Raw genomic sequence first — 19,846 nt, 5'->3', positions numbered from 1 at the left:
GTGGCAATACCATACCATGCCATCCTTCCTTCTGCGCTGCTGCTGGCAGCGGCTCTGCCTTCAGAGCTGGGCTCCCAGCCAGCAGCCACTGCTCTCCAGCTGCCCAGCTCTGAAGGCAGCGCCACCACCACCAGCAGTGCAGAAGTACGGGTAGCAGTACCACAACCCCCCCTACAATAACCTTCTGATCCCCCTCCCCCCCCCACAACTCCTTTTTGGGTCAGAACCCCTACAATTACACCACCATGAAATTTCACATTTAAATAGCAGAAATAATGAAATTTACTATTTTTAAAAGCCTATGACCGTGAAATCAACCAAAATGGACCGTAAATTTGGTAGGGCCCCACCAATATGCGAGCGATGCTTGCCAGACACAAGGCATCCCTGCACTCCAAGGATCTCACACTCAGGGCAGATGGAAGGGTACCTCAAACAGAGATTAAAAGAACAATACAAGTGAATTAGATTCACTTCTGGCAGAATGGTTGGAGTGGGTTGCCAAGGAAAGCTTCAACGTAGGCAGGGAGGGTGCCTTGCAGAAATGCTCAGGGAGGTCAAGCCACACACCGGGCACCATGTGGAAGGTAGTCCAGGAGCCAAAGTAGGCACAGGTGACAACTGGCAGAGCACAGATGACATGGAGCACGAGACTAGACATGTAGGATACATTTCTCACTCCTGCTTCAATATCCTCAGGGGGCACAAGAAAGATCCCAATGGTTCAAAACAGAGTCTCCATTACAAAGTGGCTAGGAAAAAGCTCTGCCTAACCCTGGGAGAAAGGAAACAGACAGCATTGTGCAGGGTAGGTTAGAGATCAGGACAACAATGGAATAGACTAAAGGGATAAAACACCAACTGCACCATGAACCCGTATCCTGGACAGAGGCTGGATGCCCTGTTTCTATTCCCTGACCCAAAGCTAGGAGCCTGATCTCATGCTCTGGCCATACTCAGGTCATGCCAATATAGCTTTCTGAACACGAAATCTGATTTGGGCAAGCGGGTTGCGAATTCTAATTCCAGGTTAGCGATGAGGAAGCATCCTGCTCGTCGCCCCAGCCCCACATGAATTTACAAGGTAAGTACGAACTAATGAAAACAAACTATAGGAGAAACAGGATGGCTGCGGTCCACTTATATTTGTGTACTACTACACTTAGTGGTTTGTCTGAGCTTCAATTGCCTAAGGCCAACTAAGGTATTTACTGCTTAAGGGCTCTAACCCAGTTAAAAGGTTTAAGAGAAATAACAGGAACAATCTTTACAACTGGGAATGGATCCTACCAATCAGGACAGACAGCAGCATATTACGTTTTTTATATGAACAGTATAAGCTTCCTCTTTGCTAGTTTCCAGACACTGGCAGCAAAAGCACCCAGACCACGTTGCTTTCAGATCAAGATCACTTTAAATTAATGTTCGTGTAGCCCTCTGAAGATGGAAAGTGTTATTGCTTCGTAACACATGCAGCATCATGGAAAATTTTGGAGATTATCCACAAACTGGGGATCTGAAGCCAAGTCTCCAGAGAAGACAGCTAGGGCACTCAACTCACCGTTCCCACACTGACCCCAGACTGGCAAAGCTAAATTACCTTGTCCAACCACATCCACCAGGGAAGTTCTGAACCCATCCTACTCAAAGAGGAGGCCAGGGATTGCTTTGAATGCTGTGTTCCCACCATCTTCTTTCCCTTCTCTCTTTGATGTTTAATCCTACTGCATTTTATGAAACTGCATTAGACTCTCAGCTCCTCAGGCCAGCTACTCTAACTGGGTAAAGCACTGTGAACACCTACGGTGCTCTTGGCTAACTGGAGTTAGTTTTATTTATGATCGTTTGCACTCCAGAAGCGCACACAGTGTGCAAGGTGCAGTCGGTACGCACAGAGACAAGACAGTCCCTGTCCCAAGGAGCTTGCAGTCAGATGTAACATTTTTATTGTTCAGCATATTATACTGTACATGCCACACAAGGAATGCATCCATAAAGTCAACCAAAGGAAGGCTGGCAGGAATTCCCTAGATCTGAACCCAGTATTATAATTTTAGGTCCACGTCAAATCCAAAGCCATTCAAGACTGAATAAAACTTTCAAGATAATTTTTCCAATACACCTCTACCCCGATATAACGCTGTCCTCAGGAGCCAAAAAAAAAAATCTTACTGGGTTATAGGTGAAACCGCGTTATATCGAACTTGCTTCGATCCGCCGGAGTGTGCAGCCCCGCCCCCCCGGAGCGCTGCTTTACCGCGTTATATCCGAATTCGTGTTCTATCGGGTCGCGTTATATTGGGGTAGAGGTGTACCAATAAGAATTCAGGAAAGTGATAATATTGTTACACTTAAGGAGCACCCTTCGTCCCCAAAGCTCTTTACAAACAGAAATGCAGCTGACTCTGGGCAGCAGCCAGACAGCTAACACATCAATGAGAGGAAGGGAAACTTTGCAAACATATTTTAACAGCAACAACAACAACAAAAGCGCCACAGAAGCTTTGGAGTCCATGAAAAGAATCTTAGTATCCAATGTATCTGCCTCAGAAGGGGTTGAGTTGACCCTTTCTGGATTTGAACCTACGGCCCTATGGAATACAGGTATTTCAAACCTGGTGAGCAGCAGAGTTTGGAGGTACCTATGTTGCAGAAGATAAACACTCAGTAATATTAAAATGCGAAGGCTGAATGGGGAGTGCTCACAAATACGACTGAAAACAAGACAGGAGTTGCAGGGGAGGTCACAGGCACCACAGATGAATACGATAAGTGGAAAAGATTGCTCATTACGGGAATACTTTTGCATAATCTCAACCTTCACTAAACAAATGTATCTGCATGCAGAAGAATAAAAACTTGGCAAGCCTCAGAAACCCTTTTATGCATGAACCCAGATAGCAGTGCAAATAAAAGTTTGATCAAATGTCTGAACGGTCTGCAAGCTTCCCATCTATCCTTCCACGGTCAATCCCGGAATGTTTAGGGATGGAAAAAAGAGGACCACACAAGCCATCTACCCAGCATGCTGGTCTTGCTACAAAACGCATTTCTCTTCCAATCCCCAGCCCTTTTGTGACGAAGCAGCTTCAACTGCTGCCTCTGGAAGCACACATCACATCCGAGTCAACTATTGCAATACAGACAGGCTTCCTGCCTTTTTTTTTTTTTTTTTTAAGTCCATGCCTCTTAGCTCCAATTGGTGTATGTCTTGTATTAGCCAGCTACCCCTAGAATGCAGCCAGCTACCCCAAGAATGCAGCCACCCCTTTGTATGCAGTCACCTCCTCTTTGCCCTTCAATCTCACACCTCTGCCAGCTGCCCTCAGTCTTCCACTTGCTAAGGTTCTTACGCGGGAAAGCACTTAAAGCATGTGCTGAACTTTAACTAAGATCACTGGGATTGTTCATGTGTTTAAAGTTAAGTATCTGTTGCCTCCTGAGTCCTGCTTGACATGTAGGGCAGAGACTGGCTTCTTTGTTACTTATCTGTACAGCAAGTGACAAAAGGGGACTCAGGTCCTGGACTGTGGTTCCTATCCTGGAATAGAAAAAGTACATTTTACCTTGCTTTGATAATCATTATATGGGCTTCTGCAGGCCATAAACTGATCAACAGCTGAGTTCAGAAATCAACCCAGGTTGGGCTGCACCGGTAAGTGGCAGTATGGCATACCGGGACTCCTCTGGCAGACCCGATTACTATAGGAGTTAGAACTTAAACACAAAACTCTCAGCTTTCAAGCTTCTTGGGTTCCTAAGGGAACCTTCTGAAGAAGAACTGATGAAACATTTCACTAGGAGGGTGGTGAAGCAGATCAAGGAGTAATGGTCTCAAGTTGCAGTGGAGGAGGTTTAGGTTGGATATTAGGAAACACTATTTCACTAGGAGGGTGGTGAAACACTGGAATGGGTTACCTAGGGAGGTGGTGGAATCTCCACCCTTAGAGGTTTTTAAGGCCTGGCTTGACAAAGCCCTGGCTGGGATGATTTAGGGGTTGATCCTGCTTTGAGCAGGGGGCTGGACTAGATGACCTGCTGAGGTCTCTTCTAACCCTAATCATCTATAAATCTATGATTCTATTGCTGCCTGAGAGAGTCTGCAGAGAGGGAAACAATCTCTGGGGAGGGGGGGTTAACGGCTCTCATTGAGATGAATGGGTGTTAACCCTGAAACCTAACAATAACTTAAACATCCCCCCACCCCTCTTTAATGGCTGCAATCCTACTCATGCAGCATCCACAATCCCACATTGCACCTACAATTAGTTTGCTAACCAGTCTTCTGATTGCTCTTATACCAGTGATGCAGGATTGCAATTAGCCAGGAACACAGTCCATATGAACAGGTGGCAAGATTAGGGGAAGGGAAGATGCATGGGCCACTGTGTGAAGACCGTGGATCTGATGGCCTGTTATTCTAGGGTAAATCCCAGGAGAGTTTTGCAGCAGTTCTCTTTGGGCTTGTCTAGACAGCGAGTAACTGCGCAGCAAGCCCGAGTGTGACTCTACAATGCCCCAGCTTCCGCACGCCAGCTCCCTGTGTGGACCACGCTACAGTGCACTGAAAGCCCTGCGACTTTCACTGTCCTGTAGCAATGTCCACGTGGGATGTTACTGCGCCGGAAGCTGATGCGCTGTGGAGTCCCACCTTGACTTGCCGCGCAGTTACTTGCTGCATAGACACACCCTTTGTGGCAGGTATGGTAGAATGTGCAGCACCAGCATGCCTTCGAGGACTACGCTATGCAAGTTACTGCAACTGCGAAAACCTCCTCTGCTGACAACATGTGCACAAATGCCCAGCAGAGAACATTCGGCCAGCAATAAAGCCTGGTTTCCACAGAGGCTGAAAGATGGATTTAAAAACAGGGATTGTTTTTCGAACCCGCTCAGAAAGCTCTGGCCAAGGAGACTGCCGGGAGAAAGGCATTCTGCTGAACTGGTTCAGCAAGGAGGAAGGCTAGCTTAGGGGCATGCAGGGAAGGTATGTGCACGGAGGGAGAGGGAGTCATAAACTCACCTTCCCCAGCTACAGCACTCATGCTGCCAGTGGCTAAAGCTTACCAGGGCCCTCCGGAGAGACCCCCTCCCTGGCCAATTCCCAGTTCAAGGGCGGGGGTGGAAACAGTAGTTTTTCCAGGTTAAGAGTGAACTGTTTCAAAGAAAGATGACTTAAACTGGGTGCTAGACAGTTCTCTAGAGGAGTTCTCCAGAGAGAGACCCGTATTACCCGGATGGTGTACCAGCCGCTGGAGAGCTCCCCAGCAGTCTAGATCAGTGGTTCTCAACCTGGGGGTACACAGAGGTCTTCCGGGGGGGACATCAACTCACCTAGATATTTGCCTAGTTTTACAACAGGCTCCATAAAAAGCACTAGCAAAGTCAGAGCAAACTAAAATTTCATACAGACAATGACTTGTTTGTATGGCTCTATATACTATACACTGAAATGTACGGACAATATGTATATTCCAATTAATTTATTTTATAATTCTGTGGTCAAACTGGGCAAGTCAGCCATTTTTCAGAGACTGTGTGCTGTGACCCCTTTGCATTTTTATGTCTGATTTTGTAAACAAGTAGTTTTTAAGTGAGGTGAAACTTGGGGGGTACTCAAGACAAATCAGACTCCTGAAAGGGGTACAGTAGTCCGGAAAGGTGGAGAGGCACTGGTCTAGAGCACGCGTGATGCTGTAGTTCAGAAGCATTTGGTCATGTGTCTGTGTCTATTGATAACATGCCGCTGGCCACTGATAACACGCCGCTGGCCAACTGATGGGAGGAGCAACATTACATCCAAGAGACACCATCCTGTGATGAGCACTCTCATGTCCCTGCCAGGTGCGGCCAGGTACAGCCAGGATGAGGGGCTATTGTAATGAGGAGCCCAGCCCCCGCAGCGAGCAGCAGAGATCCCAGCTGGGCCTTCAGCACCAAGCGAGACGGGTCTCTAGCACGCGGGCTAGCGGAACGACCCTCTTAGCCGTTAGCAATAGACTGAGGCAGCCACTGACAGGAGATACCACCAGCACGCCTGCTACGCACGGTATTACGTAACGATGCCAGAGCCGTTCTCTCGGGCTTTGTCCGGATGAAACACAAGCTACAGGACCCAGGAGATGGAAGGAGCTTGTGGCTACAGCGTTCTGCTCTACGTGTGAAACACGTGGGCAATCCAAAGTACCCTCCCTGCTTACCCGTCCGCAGAGCTGTCCGCGCCTGGCAGTGTGTAAATCCCCTGTCCCCCCATCCCCGCCCGCTCCTACCCTCTTGGGAAGTCAAGCTTTGGCTCCACTGTGTTACCAGTCTCAGAAACGCAGTGGGAAGGACATTCCCTTTGGGGCGTGTAGGGGACCCAGTCACAAGACAGAAGGGGGAAAGGGGAAGGGATGCTGCCTGGGTTATTTCACACTCAACCACACAAATCCTGTTCTGCTCCCCACTCTGCCACCTCCAGCTCCCTTTCATCTGGGCAGAGCCCCGGTCACCAGCCTCTCTGAAAACAGCATGCCAAGGACAGGGCATTTCTACTGTAAAACACAGCAGGGGAATGGGAGGTCTGGGTTCCGTGACGTTGCTTCCTTTTCAGCCAGCTGCCACTGAGAACAGAGGATTTTTTCCCCCTTATCTCTCTCCATTTTCTGTTTCCTTTTTAGATTACAAATGCAACCGCCTGACATAAACCAACACAGGGCTTGCTCCCTGGTTTTCCATTTGCAGACGGGACACAAACATGTCCCAGCTGTGGGAAAGTCCAAGTCAGAATTTTTGCCCCCTCTGTAATTCTGTTCTCTACAGATCCGCTGTGGTTCAGCCGCAAGGTGCTGGGTTGGATGCAGGAATCACTGGGTGAAATTCTCTGGCTTGTGTAATGCAGGTCAGACCGGATGATCATAATAGTCTCTTCGGCTTTAGCACCTAGGAATCCACATCCTCTGCCCAGAACATTCCCCGATGTGCCCCCCCCCCCCCCCCCCCCCCCCCCCCCCCCCCCCCGGGCAGGACTCGGTCTCAGGGGAGCTCGGTCGTGCACTCCTGCACGCCTTGCTTAAGCCGAGGAGTTACTGCTGGTTTTGAAGCAGGACAGCGGGGAGGAGACCTCGCGTTCAAGCTCAGAAAGGTACGAAGCGCGGCATCTCGGCAGGACCAGCACAGCCAGCCCCCTTCTCATCTAAATCCCTCCTTAAAACTCCGCATTTCCGGGATGCCCTGGCTATCGAAGGTACTTATTACGGCCCCACTGCCACAGTACCCAAGTGCCTCGCAACCTTGAATGGATTTATCCCCCGAACACCCTGCGTGCCAGGAAAGTCCGGCAATCTCCATTTTACATTGCGGAGCTGAGGCCCAGAGAGAGTAAACAACCTGCCCAGGGTCCCAGAGGAAGTCTACGGCACAGCCGGGAAATGAACCCAGGACTCCAGCCAGCGCCCTAACCACTGAACCATCCTTCCTCTCTGGTGAAACTGTAAGAGTCGCTTATTTCTTGAGTAACTGCCCCGCAAAGGTGGCACATGCCTATCCCGAGTAACCATGCGATCGGATTGCGATGCCCCCTCACTGCGCCCTCTCCAGCACCCGAACACCTCGTGCCATGTGCATACTTTACATGGGCAACGCTCCTAGGCAGGGCTTTGTACCTTTCTGCAAAGCCCCCATCTCTGTTAAACTACGCGAATAGTCTTTGCCCATCTGCTGGGACACAGCGACAGCACAGAAAGCCCTGGAGCGGACAGTCAGCCTGCGGGTCTGTTTAGCGAACATGTCAAGACCAGAGGTGACATTCGCCTTAAAACAATATCGAAGAGTAATAGTCCCATGCACGAGAGACAGACACTTTAAAAGCAGCAGAGCTCTGGGCAGTTATTGTACTGTATTCCCCCACACACACACACGCCGCCCTTTTTGAGCTCAGGGATTCCTATCCTCTGTTTAAAAACTCCACATGTAATCAATTGGACGGAAAGCCTTAGAGTAAAGGAATGAGAGTTTTAATTATTGCAACACCCAAGCGCCCTGGTGTTATGATGGTGCTTCTAATTTAGAATTCTAATTGGAGTCAAAACTAATAAGCTACAGGTACCTGAAAGAAAGAAAGAAAGAAAGAAAGAAAGAATGAACGAACTCCTCTGAAGCTCATGGAAAGTCAATGAAAGATGTTGACTTTGGATAAGCCCTTATCTATTTACTTTGTCCCAGTTTAAATCTCTTAGATGCAGCCAGAAAGCTGGCCTTTATCTTCCCATAAGACAATATATTAAAGATTGCTCTGTTTTAAGCTTAGTCTCATATGGCACCTCCACCGCCACTACATTCCTTTGTGTTTATCTGCCCTCTTCAACCCTTTCGCTCCGATCAGATGCACACAGCACATGGTGTCTTCAAGTGACATGGCCGAGGTTACGCTAGAGACAGGTGCTAGGAGAACTACTGCCCTGCAGCTATCTGCAGGAAGAGAGGAGATACAGGGTTAGAAGGTATGTCAGATTAAACACAACAATGGCAAACACCTGCCCTGAGGCTACACATTCTCTGCCAGCGCAAGCTGCAGCCTCCGCGCGCCCCAGAAACAGCAAAGCAAACACCAAGTTCTCTGCAATGCGGCGTTGTCGCCCGTCAAGTGATGTTTGCTAATTTACAGGGGGGAGAGGGAGAAAGAACATTCCCTATTTTAAAACCAGGCTGTTTGCACAGGTCTGAGATGCATTTTTTCCTTTGTAAAGCCTTTTGTATAGCACTTGATTGAACGAAGGAGTTGTTCTCCTTTACTGGAAGGCTCTGGTACATTAATAAATTAACACAGGGGCACGCAGCACTTAAAGGGCTTGAACCAACAGCCACGCACCAAGTTACAAGGAATTACATTAAGCAGCTTGTCAACAAAGCTCTATGCTGTGATGTATCCCCGTGACATTCATTAACATTAATGAAAAATCACACAACCCAGCCCCTGCGTGCAGCTTGGAAAATATGTGCCTTTAAGGGTGGAGATCAAAGCCACCAAAAACAAGAAAACCAGATCCTAGCGAAGGCTGCACGGCCCCCCTTTTCCTGCTGCACTGCGAACAGGGATTGCAACGCTCTTCAGCCAGCAGGAGACAGGATTTTCCAAAGGGCGGCAGAGAGTCATCACACAGGAGAGGGAGGCTTAGAACAAGGACTCAAGGCGGCGTCACGTTAACGCAGCGCCGCACCAAGCGTTTATAGAAAGCAGAGTTGTGCGGGCTTTTGTAACAAAGCCACAAGGAACTCAACCAGTCGGACGTGGGAGGGAAGCTGGCAAAGATACAGCCGATGCTTTTAAGCGATTCCACCAGCTTAGTTCTAACGAATTTTCCCATTTTATAGTCGGGGAATCCCCACAGAACAGGGAGAGTCTTTCAGACTGGAGGAACTTTCTAAGGGCACCATTTTACCAGAGCTGTGCAACCTTTCAAGGAAACAGCCAAACTTTGCCCCCTCGTGGGTGGTGGAGGCAGGATCTACAGGATCTACATCCCAGATGGGCTTTGTGAGTGACACATACCCTCTCAGACGGGACAATCCCTCTACCTTCCAGCATCGGTACAAGGCCTGGAAACCCCTGTGGTCATTTACTCATGCCTCTGAATTACAAACATGACAGACATTGCCAGGATGCGAATTGGCCACTACGGTGGAGTGCTGCGGCACTAGAAACCTGTAAGATTAGCCTAAAAGAACACTAATGATCTGGTGACTTAGCTGTTATGGATTCTGTGGGTGGAATCCAGGGGGTGGGGAACCTGGTTCTGCTGACACTAGCAATAGTTGTAAGTCCAGGGGGGAAAAGACCCGAGCTGTAACGTAACGAAAAAGGAACTGCTCGTGGGGAAAGTTTGGGCACAGAGCGTACTAGTCAAGGAGAAGAGACGGCACTACCGCAGAAGCAGAAGCTGGGCACGTCCAGCAAACGCTACGACCCTCCTCTCCAGCCCGTAAAGCAACACATGGAACCATCGGCCCCCAGAACACTTGCCAAGAGAAAGCCCCAGAGGCAAATAAACCAGCCACCACCAAGGCCTCCTCTGCACGTCACCGCCAAACGTGCGGGTGAAACACAGGGGTGGCCAAATCTCATTAGACTCGCCGTTTACTCTTGCCTGAACAGATGGGGAAAGGGGAGGAGCGGTAACCAGGCTAGGGACCCAAGTTTTCAGGCGGCGTCTACACTAGCCTGCTTGTCCTGTTAAAGAATTCCTGCTGTCGTTCCTTTAGCCTTGCTCCCTTGGTGAAGGCACCAGTGGGAGCGTCAGTGTAGTCAGGATACCGGCAGCCACCAGTGTTTAAACCCTCAGCCCACATAAGCGTGCTGTAAGCAGGGAAGAAAGCCTTTGGCTGGACGGCCAGAACGAGGGGCTCCCTCTCCGATCCCTCCAAAACCTGCTTTGCTCGGCCCTTCCTTCCGTTTGCACTCCCAGACTCTGCCCCCCTCACTCAGCACTGCTTCAAAGCAGAGGCACCACAGAACGCAAATGCAAACATCTCCACCAGCAGGGCCACCAGGCAAGGTGCAGAGAGCCGGCTCCTGAGCTCAGTGCTGGGGAGCGAGGCCTTTCACGGGGCGAGCACCTGCATGGGTTAGCCACAGGCCTGTCAGACCGCCGTTCAGAACCAGGGCTATTGCCGCAGCATAGACAGGGCCCAGTGCAAACGCTTACGCACACTCACCCACATGGGATCGCTCCCATCCGCATCCTGCATCCGGACACAATCCATACTAATCTCTATTTTGTTTGTAGGGCCATTGTCTGAGGGATCGTCCATGAAGTTCAAGTTGATCGGCTGAACTGAACATATCGGCCTAAGAGGAAGAAAAGAGCGTCATTAAAAACATTGGCCGAAATCCCGACTCCACTGAAGTTAACAGCAAAACTCCCATTTGACTTCAGTGGGGCTAGAATTTCACCCAACAGCCAAGCATCTGCCAGCTGGTAGCACCGAGAACCCCTACGCCGAGTATGGGGGAATAAGGGAGCTCATGGTGGTGAATGCCTCAAAGCCAACACTGGGTGTCAAGAAGGGGACACCATCCACCCTCATTCCCCAGAAGCTCCATCCCAATGAAACCCAAGCCCAACCCAAACCTCCCTGGAAGGTTTCACTAAAACCGCTTCACTTTTCCTCCCCTCCCCTCCACATGTCTTGGAGCCGGGTAGGACCAAAGGATCGATACTCGGGGGAAGGGGCGTTCTCATCATTCCCAACCTGGCTGAGACCAGGAACTCCTTGAAATCTCACCCCTCCCCTCAGCGCAGCGCCTAGGCGTTAGGAGACACATTGCAGGGAGGAGTCAGAGGGGAGGAGAGGTGGATGTTACCGATGGGGGGCCTTATTTCAAGAAATCTAATAGGCACGGCAGATGAGCAGGGTGGCAGAACCGTCATTATGGGTGGGCAACCGCTAGTGTTGCCCACCCTCCCGGATTGGCCGGAAATCTACCGGAATCGGCATCAATCTCCCGGTGATGACTGGAAGCAATCCGGGAGATTTTAATAGGTACAGTACAATTAATGACATTAGTCATGTTGGAGGGGAAAAAATCTCCTGGAATAGCTTCAATCAGAGTTGGCAACCCTAGCAACCGCCCAGGGCACCGTGGTCAAGAGGCCAGGAGCAGGGCAGGCCTAGGGTGCGAGGCTGCAGAAGGGAGAGGGGGTAGGCAGCGGGGGCCAAGAGGGATGGAGGAATGAGTGGGGGAACCCGGGAAGGCAGCGGGGCCTGGGGGGTGGATGGAAGCCCAGGGGATGCAGCGGGGGGACAAGTTCATCCAGGGCACCATTTTCCCTAAGACCAGCCCTGCAGGGCAGTTACCCTAGGCCCCAACTTCTAGGGGGAGCCAGATCACCATGCCGCTCAGCTTTCTGGGGGGCCTCGGCCACTTGGGGGGGCACTGAAAACATTTCCCACCCTGGATCAGCAAAAACAGCTGAGGCCGCTCCTGCTAGTATTACTCGTCGCCCTGCAAGAACTGAAGTAAGCTCTGCCCAGCAACTGCCCCAAACTTCCCATATCAACCTGCCTCAACCCTGACCTGAAGAGACATGCCCGCCCTCCTGAGGGTGCGTAGTGCCCAGTTCTGTTCTCTCCGGGTTCTTATACTGCACCGCAGCATCCGAGCATCTCCCAGTCGTGCGTTAGGCCACGTGACTAACATCTGTCCCATGTTTGTTCTCTCAGCCTCCCCCTAGGGGGAAAAGCATATCCCCATGTCCAGCCAGTCCACAGCCTCTCTACCGAGCCACTTGTGAAACGGACATCTGTCCACCATGAACCAAATTGAGACCCGCTTCAGTGCCCCCCAGCAGCCACCCAGTAACCATGAGTCACCATGGAGTTGGCTAGATCCCTAGCAGTCACCTAGACACAAAGGACTCTGGAATTTACAATACCAATTCTCTGAGCCACCCTGACAGCTTGCCCCACAAATGCCTGTCTGCAGCAGTCTCTGTCTGCTGGTACTTACTGTTCCAGGAATTCCCAGATTTGCTGGAAAACCTCTGGACTCAGGAATTCTCTTGTCTGCGAGCTCTGGGACATGGTGGATCGGTAGTAACTCTCTGTCCAGGAGAAATGGCCTGGAGTTTCCACAAACCTTACAATAAATAAATAGATGATGTTGAATCCTCGATTAAACTACTCAGAAACCCATAAACAGAAACGATTGTGAGAAAAAGGGAGACACGCTAAATGTCTGGAACATTCTTAGCTGTACAATCTGCATCTCCTGATATTGGGGACATGTTTAGAAGGGAGAGACTTAAATCGCCTCTCATGTTATGGTAGACATCCCCCACCCACCCACTCCACTGTAATTCTGTATTAGATGGAATCTTACAACCAAACTTTATGTCATCCTCACATAAATCACCACAATATTTTGCACCTAAATGGGGCGGAGTACAGGGCTGGGAACCAGGAGATCTGGGTTCTGTTCCCATCTCCGTCACTGACCTGCAGTGTGACCTTGGACAAGTTAGCTTGCCTCTGTTTCCACTCCTACATCTGTCTGTCTTGTCTATTTACAGTGTAAGCTCTTTGGCACAGGGACTGCCTCTAACAGGTGTCTGCACAAGACCTAGTATAACGGGGCCCCGTAAGCGGTACTGTTATGTAAATAATAAATGATTATACTGTAGCTTTGATCTTGGGCCAAAAGCGGTGATTTTGAGAAAACTTTTGTCCATTTTTTGGTTTAAAAGCATATGTACTTTTCCTGCTTCAGAACTATTCGCAATTTCAACTGTAGCATTGTGATCGCACATGCTCAAATTAGATGTAAAGTGCTGTTTTAACCTCATTTTTCTTGTTAAAAAAAGAATCCCAAGTAAATTCAATGTTTAAAGATTACATTAATGCATAGCGCCCAAAAGGCAGAAAATACAACACTTTCATATGCAAAAGTACACACACACACTCTCTCTCAGAGTCAAACTCATCACACTCTTAAGCAGCCCCAACTCTACTGAGGACAGCAAAGCTTTCCCACCAGAGTACCTTGAATTGCTAGCAATGGGCTTTCCGTTTAGCAGGGGGCATTCAAGTGAAGGTCCTATGGACAACTGGTAAGAGAGCTCTGGTAAAAGCCATCACGCCCACTAAGAACCATTACTGTGACTGGGGTACAGTGAGAACCCCTCAGGAGAGCACTTGGGAACAGACAGCTTTATAAAATGGGCTGCAATCTCTTTTGTTTTATAATTTTCGATACAACCTGGCCTCCCATGGTCCAAGAGAAGACTGGATGAAGCACACGAGCTTTTGAAAAAGCTGTCCCTTTATTTAGATTTGTACAAATGCTAAAGGGAAAAAAAAAAAAAAAGTGTGACAGCCACTGTCCAGTATTGAACCAGGGATCTCCAGAGCTCAGAGCAGAAGTCTCTGCAGCTGGATCTGAAGGACCAGGCTCTGAGGCTGAGCGCTAGAGCAGACTCACATGCTCTGTGGGTCAGGTGGGGGAGGAGGAAGACAAGAGCACTTGTGCAAACCTTGGTATAACTTAGCACATCACACTTTATTACAGTAGGATCCAGAGGCCTCAGGCAGGTGAGGGCCCCACTGAGCAGAAACAGGAGTGACAGTCCTCCACTTGCCTGCTTCGCCTACCCACTCCCCAGCTACCGCTCCAGCGCCTCCTGCCTCTCCCCGAGCCCTGCACCAACACCCCACGCTCCTGAGGATGCCAAAGAAAACAGGGATGATAAGCATCAAACCCTGAGCTCCCCTTGCCACACTTCCTGACCCCTTCGTCCCATGGATCAAGGTGTTCAGCAATGCCCAGAGCCCCTGCTCAGGATCGACAGGGAAGCAGAAGAAATCACTCACTTTGCTACATGCAACAGATCCTTTGTAGCCTTGACCTATGGATTCCACAAGCCCCACCGGCCCTTAGGCACTGCTCACAATTGGGGCACCTATCCCTGACCTCGTATCAATGGCAATACATATTATCAACCCACCAGACTGTCTGCTCTGCCAAGCTCTCTGCATGCACAAACCTGTTTGCCACTGACCCACCACGCGCCCAGGCCAGCAGCTAACAAACACTCACTTCCAAGAACTCACCCCTTAGGAAGTGACTATGACCTATCACATCAGCTCAGAGTTACTCACCAAGCCCCGCCCCGCAGGTCTTCCTCCTATCAAGAAGGCCTCAGCCCCAGAGACCTCCTGCAAGTTGCAACTTGCTCCACATGGATCCTAGCTACCTCAGCCCTAGGCCACATGGCTAGGAACTAACCAACACAGCTTCAGGCACACAGGCAAAGGAGCAGACCATCCCAATCAGCAGCAATGCAATCCACTTTGTAGAGGTGGTTTTTGTTTCTGCCCAAAAATCAGGCGCTCTCAGCAGCCCTTCTGTGACAAACCCTCAGTTATGCTGCTTTGGGGAGTGAATTTGCACTGGCTGTGGTTTTTTTGTTGTTGTTGTTGTTTGGGGGGAGGGGAGGAGAAGGGGAAGAAACACCTGGGAATTTCCATCCAGGATCAGGCAATTGGGTCCTTCAGATTCTGTATCCCGCCAGCACCTAGGAAGGCATGATATATATCAGGGATAGGCAACCTATGGCACACGTGCCACAGGCAGCACGCGAGCTGATTTTCAGTGGCACTCACACTGCCTGGGTCCTGGCCACCGGTCTGGGGGGGGGCTCTGCATTTTAATTTCATTTTAAATGAAGCTTCTTAAACATTTTAAAAACCTTATTTACTTTACATACAACAATAGTTTAGTTATTATATTATAGACTTATAGAAAGAGACCTTCTAAAAACATTCGAATGTATGACTGGCACACGAAACCTTAAATCACAGTGAATAAATGCAGACTTGGCACACCACTTCTGAAAGGTTGCCGACCCCTGATATATATACATATACATTGATATATGCCCAAGCAGAGGGTACAATCAGATGAGCTTGGCTGTGAGAATGCAATTCTGTCCACATTCTGTGCAGCCTAAGGCCTCTCTGGCCCTCCTCTAGTGCTATGACCTCCCATGAGCCACATTCATACGACATCACACGTTTCAGTCCTTTCGACCCACACAGGGTGATCCCGGGTGCATTTATTTGCAAAGGGGCCCTGTCGGATTACGGGTCCACACTTTTCAAGTGGTGCAAATCAAAAGAGCTTTTACATTTCCCTAGACCAACAGAAACGTACCATTCTTTCTTTTAAATTCCAATATAAAGCTTTTTAAACAAAAGCTCTGTACTCCCCCTCTGTACACTAGTGCCTCTGCCTCCGTTTCCCTATTTGTGCAATTACAACAACCCCTCCCCCATCCTCACAGGGGGGCTGTACGGGTTCACTAGCAAAGAGTTTAAAGAGGGAAAATGGCACAGGAACAGTCAGTATTGCTCTTCGCTCAGCTGGGACAATGGCAATTGGCAAGTCACTTCCTATTTATTTGCTGAGGCCTTTTCAAAGCATCCTGCTTCCAGTGCACTACAATACCGAGGTTACTGTGCTGCAAGGAAATGGTTACATTTAAAATAAAAGTCATAGCACATATTAAGGTGTTTCCTTCCCCCCACCTCAACAAAACCTAAATTTGGTGCCTAACCTCCCGTCACCACCCCTTTTAGCCTGCTAGGCGTCAGAGCAGCCTCCGTCTATTGAATAGTTTACAGGAATGCATGAATTTGTTTTCCTGCAAAAAGAAAAAAAAGCAGGGCATTAACTCCAGCCATCTGATCTCACTCCACGCATTTAGGCCCCCAGCGTGCATGTTTAAGTTTAAGACACGCAAGTCTCTCTGACTTCAGTGAGATTGTGTGTACAGAGTTAACCACACATGTAAGTGTTTTCAGGACTGGGAGTTGGGTTGCTACTTCCAGTCACTAGATTGTGTTACTTTCACGCAGCACTCGGCATCCCAAAGTGCATTACATATTTAGTGTGTGACACTGCAAACACTGCCACGTACAGGACTTACTGCTGGGCATTACTACCAGACTATTGACTTTAATGGGACTGAAGCCTGGTAGCAAATGTTTGTACAATTGGACCATATATTGACACACAAACTATAAACTGGGTTCACTTCACTGACCACTGCAGTGCAGACACCTCTAGGGTAAAACACAGCGACTGTTTAAATGGAACATTGTATGACGGTAAGCAGAGAATTACCAGATCCAATTACAACAGACCGGGGAATGTAGACAGTCACCAAGTTGTAATTTGGCTTAAACACTGGAGCTGACAACTCTACTCTTATAAAAAGCTCCAGGGGATCTTCGGTGATCAATAGGACCATGTCTCATCTAAGAGGCAATCTCTCTCCCCCTCAGTACAATTTTCCCCTAGCACTGTGCCGAAGCATTGCTTACACACTGACTCAGAGTTCAGCCTACTGAATCACCAGGATCGCGTCCAGCCTCAGCTAGTGTTACTTGTGTGCCTCCCCTCCAAAACTCCGACCCACCCAATCCTATTTACCTTGCAAGACCAGATGGAATCACAGCACGAGGTTCTGTATCACAGTTGCAGGGGCTTTTCACACATGCATAGTGATCCTCACATATAAAGCCTCATGTGCATTGAATGCTTTTCTCTCTCTGATAATTTTACAAGAATTGTGTGACAGAATTGTGTCATATCCCGTAGGTGGGAAAACAACATAATTTGCCATGAAACTGACTGACAGGTCACTTAAAACCTGGTTTCAGAGTAGCAGCCGTGTTAGTCTGTATCCGCAAAAAGAACAGGAGTACTTGTGGCATCCGACGAAGTGGGTTCTAGCCCACGAACGCTTATGCTCAAATAAATTTGTTAGTCTCTAAGATGCCACAAGTACTCCTCGTTCTTTTTTTAAAACCGGACGACAGTTTGCACTTACACAGCACCTGTGCTCTCAGTAGCTTAAATGGGCTGTGCAAATATTAACCCTCCCAACAGATAGGAATTAAAAAACAAACAAACAGATGGTAAGGTGAGGCACAGCAGATTAGCACTTCTGAAAATCAGATACTTAAACAATTGCAGTTCCTATTCACTTCTGAGGGAGCTGTGGATTCCCAGAATGTGTGACAATCAAGCCTTAAGTGACTAGTTTACCACCACGCAAGTCATTAGCGGATTCAGGAAGAGACAAGAGAACCTACAAGCATCAACCCATTCCCCCACAACGATTCTGCCTCTCCTACCCTAGGAGAAAGAGGGCACAATGTTCTCTTAATCAGAAATAACACTTCTGATATCAGGGAAATGATGACGGAGGAGAAAACTGCTGTGGTGACTATGGCAGGGTTGATATTCCTACCAGAGCGTTACTCTGTGCATATGTTCTTGTTTACAAATCACTAACGAAATGGAGCACAAAAGCCTATTTTACTTACACTTCTGAAAGGAGAGAACCCCACAACACCTAGAGGAAGAAGGCCTGTGTTTGAGACCAGACACACCCAGCCTTAGGGCCATATTTATATAAGGAGAGGGTCTGGGGCGGAGCTAAAGACAAAGCTCCATGCTTGAGTCCATCTGCCTCTTGAGCAATGGTTCTCAAACTTTTGTATTGGTGACCCCTTTCACATAGCAAGCCTCAGAGTGCGACCCCCCTTATACATTAAAAACACGTTTTTATATATTTAACACCATTATAAATGCTGGAGGCAAAGCAGAGTTTGGGGTGGAGGCTGACAGCTCACGACCCCCCATGTAATAACCTCGCGACCCCCTGAGGAGTCCTGACCCCCAGTTTGAGAACCCCGGTTCTTGAGAGATGATATTGAAAAACCAAAAACACCACCCCAGCAAGTCATGTGCCCGGAGTTATTTGCTTTTCCCTCTTCAGTACAGGTGAGAAGATCTGAACTGCCGTCAGGGTAGCTGTAGGGTTTATAGTGTATGGGGAGAACAGACGTGAATAAGAAATCATAGGGAAGTCCACAGCTGTAAGCCTTAATGATCTGTTTTTCAGAGGTGGTGACCTGTAGCATTCACATTGACTCCAGCATCTCTGGAAAATCAGGCCTTTTTGCAGGGGGTAGGAATTTTCCCCCGATAACACTAATAGTGTATGAACTCTTGACACAAAATTGCCTTGGCTTATAAACCTTAACTCCATGGCATAGAAGTCTGGAGGAGTCTCATGGGGGGGCTTATAATTCATGCTAAGGATGGACGAACTAGAGCAGATCCCACCCTAAAGCAAACTGTTTTTGAAGACTGGAAAGTTTGGGTTACAGGCTCTTGCTTCCTTCTTCTCCCCCAAGACAAACATTTTTTTTCTTCCAGGCCCCTTGGTCTTGCTGGGGTCCATTTGGAGGGGCTCACATAACATGAGAAAGGCTGCAGCATCTCAAGGAAAACAAAAGGGCCAGAAAGTTGTTTTCTAAAAAGCCTGCCCGCATTTACAAATCAGGAGCCAAGCTCCAAACAAATGTCTACTGACCCGGCCCCCAGCACCAGAGCAGCTTGCAAACCTTAGATCATGTTGTCCTCACAGCCCTCCTGTGAGGTAGGGTAATAGTTCCCCCATTTTGCCGGCAGGGCACTGAGGTACAGAGACAGACATTTTCAAAAGTGACCAGTGATTTTTGGATGCCTGACTAGAGACACCTTAAAGGGCCCTGATTCTCAGGCAGTGGGTGCCCCGCACTTTCTGAAAAATCAGGCCCTTTTAAGGTGTTTCAGGGTAGGTACCCACTTCTGCCCATCTTGGCCATAGAGATTGCATAGGGAGCTCAGGGGACAAGGATTTGAACCCTAATCCCCTGTGGCTCACTCTAGTGATTTAACCAGATAGGCTGCCCTTCCTGAATAATTAACCCTTTACACTTCACCTAGTCCTTAACACTTTCTAGATGCTCATAGCTGGTTAAAGCATTAGCTTTCGACAGCCTGAGGGCTGGGGTCAAATAGAGAAGCCGGTCAACAGTGAGATGAGTCGGTGGTCTCAGGCTCGACCTCCGTGATTCTAATCCAAACACTGGCCTCTCCCTGCAACAGCTGAGGAAATCCATTCAAGTACATGAAGAGGCACAAGATATAACCACGGCAGAATTCAAAAGCAGTCTACATAATTGACCAAATCTTGGTATAGTCATATTTTTAGTTCTTGAAAGGGGTGGGGGTCCTTGTTCTTTCTGAGTGTGCTGCTAAAACTCTAGGAACTTGGCAGCATTCAGAGCGCTGGAATTCCCCCTGCTCTACATTTTAACACTGCAGTGATTTGTAGACATCGCTATTTAATGAAGCACACAGCTGTGCAAGAAGAGAAGGAGGTGGAATTGGCAGCCTGGGACAAGCGAGAGCGTCTGGCAAGGGTGTCATCTGGAATTCCCCTAACTCTGTGGGACATGCTCACTCCCCCCC

At 48.8% G+C, this 19,846-nt stretch overlaps 1 protein-coding gene across 3 annotated transcripts in view; it reads right to left on the bottom strand.

Annotated features, from left to right (window-relative positions):
• The window catches only part of TP63 (tumor protein p63), a 132,385-nt gene that overhangs the window by 92,102 nt on the left and 20,437 nt on the right, over positions 1 to 19,846 (bottom strand). For 2 of the 3 annotated variants that reach the window (XM_024202381.1, XM_024202382.1), the window contains exons 1-2: positions 12,488 to 12,589; positions 10,693 to 10,825 (exon numbers count right to left, since the gene is read on the bottom strand). In XM_024202381.1, coding sequence (XP_024058149.1) covers positions 10,693 to 10,825; positions 12,488 to 12,561 — 207 coding nt within the window. In that variant the 5' untranslated portion in view covers positions 12,562 to 12,589. Of the gene's footprint in view, positions 1 to 10,692; positions 10,826 to 12,487; positions 12,617 to 19,846 lie in introns of those variants that run through there. The other variant, XM_024202380.1, reaches the window with a different exon arrangement.

Source organism: Terrapene carolina, unplaced genomic scaffold (genome assembly GCF_002925995.2).
Source record: "Terrapene carolina triunguis isolate 2854851 unplaced genomic scaffold, T_m_triunguis-2.0 Scaffold88, whole genome shotgun sequence".
Classification (NCBI taxonomy): Eukaryota; Metazoa; Chordata; order Testudines; family Emydidae; genus Terrapene; species Terrapene triunguis.
This window is presented reverse-complemented; position numbering and strand designations above follow the sequence as displayed.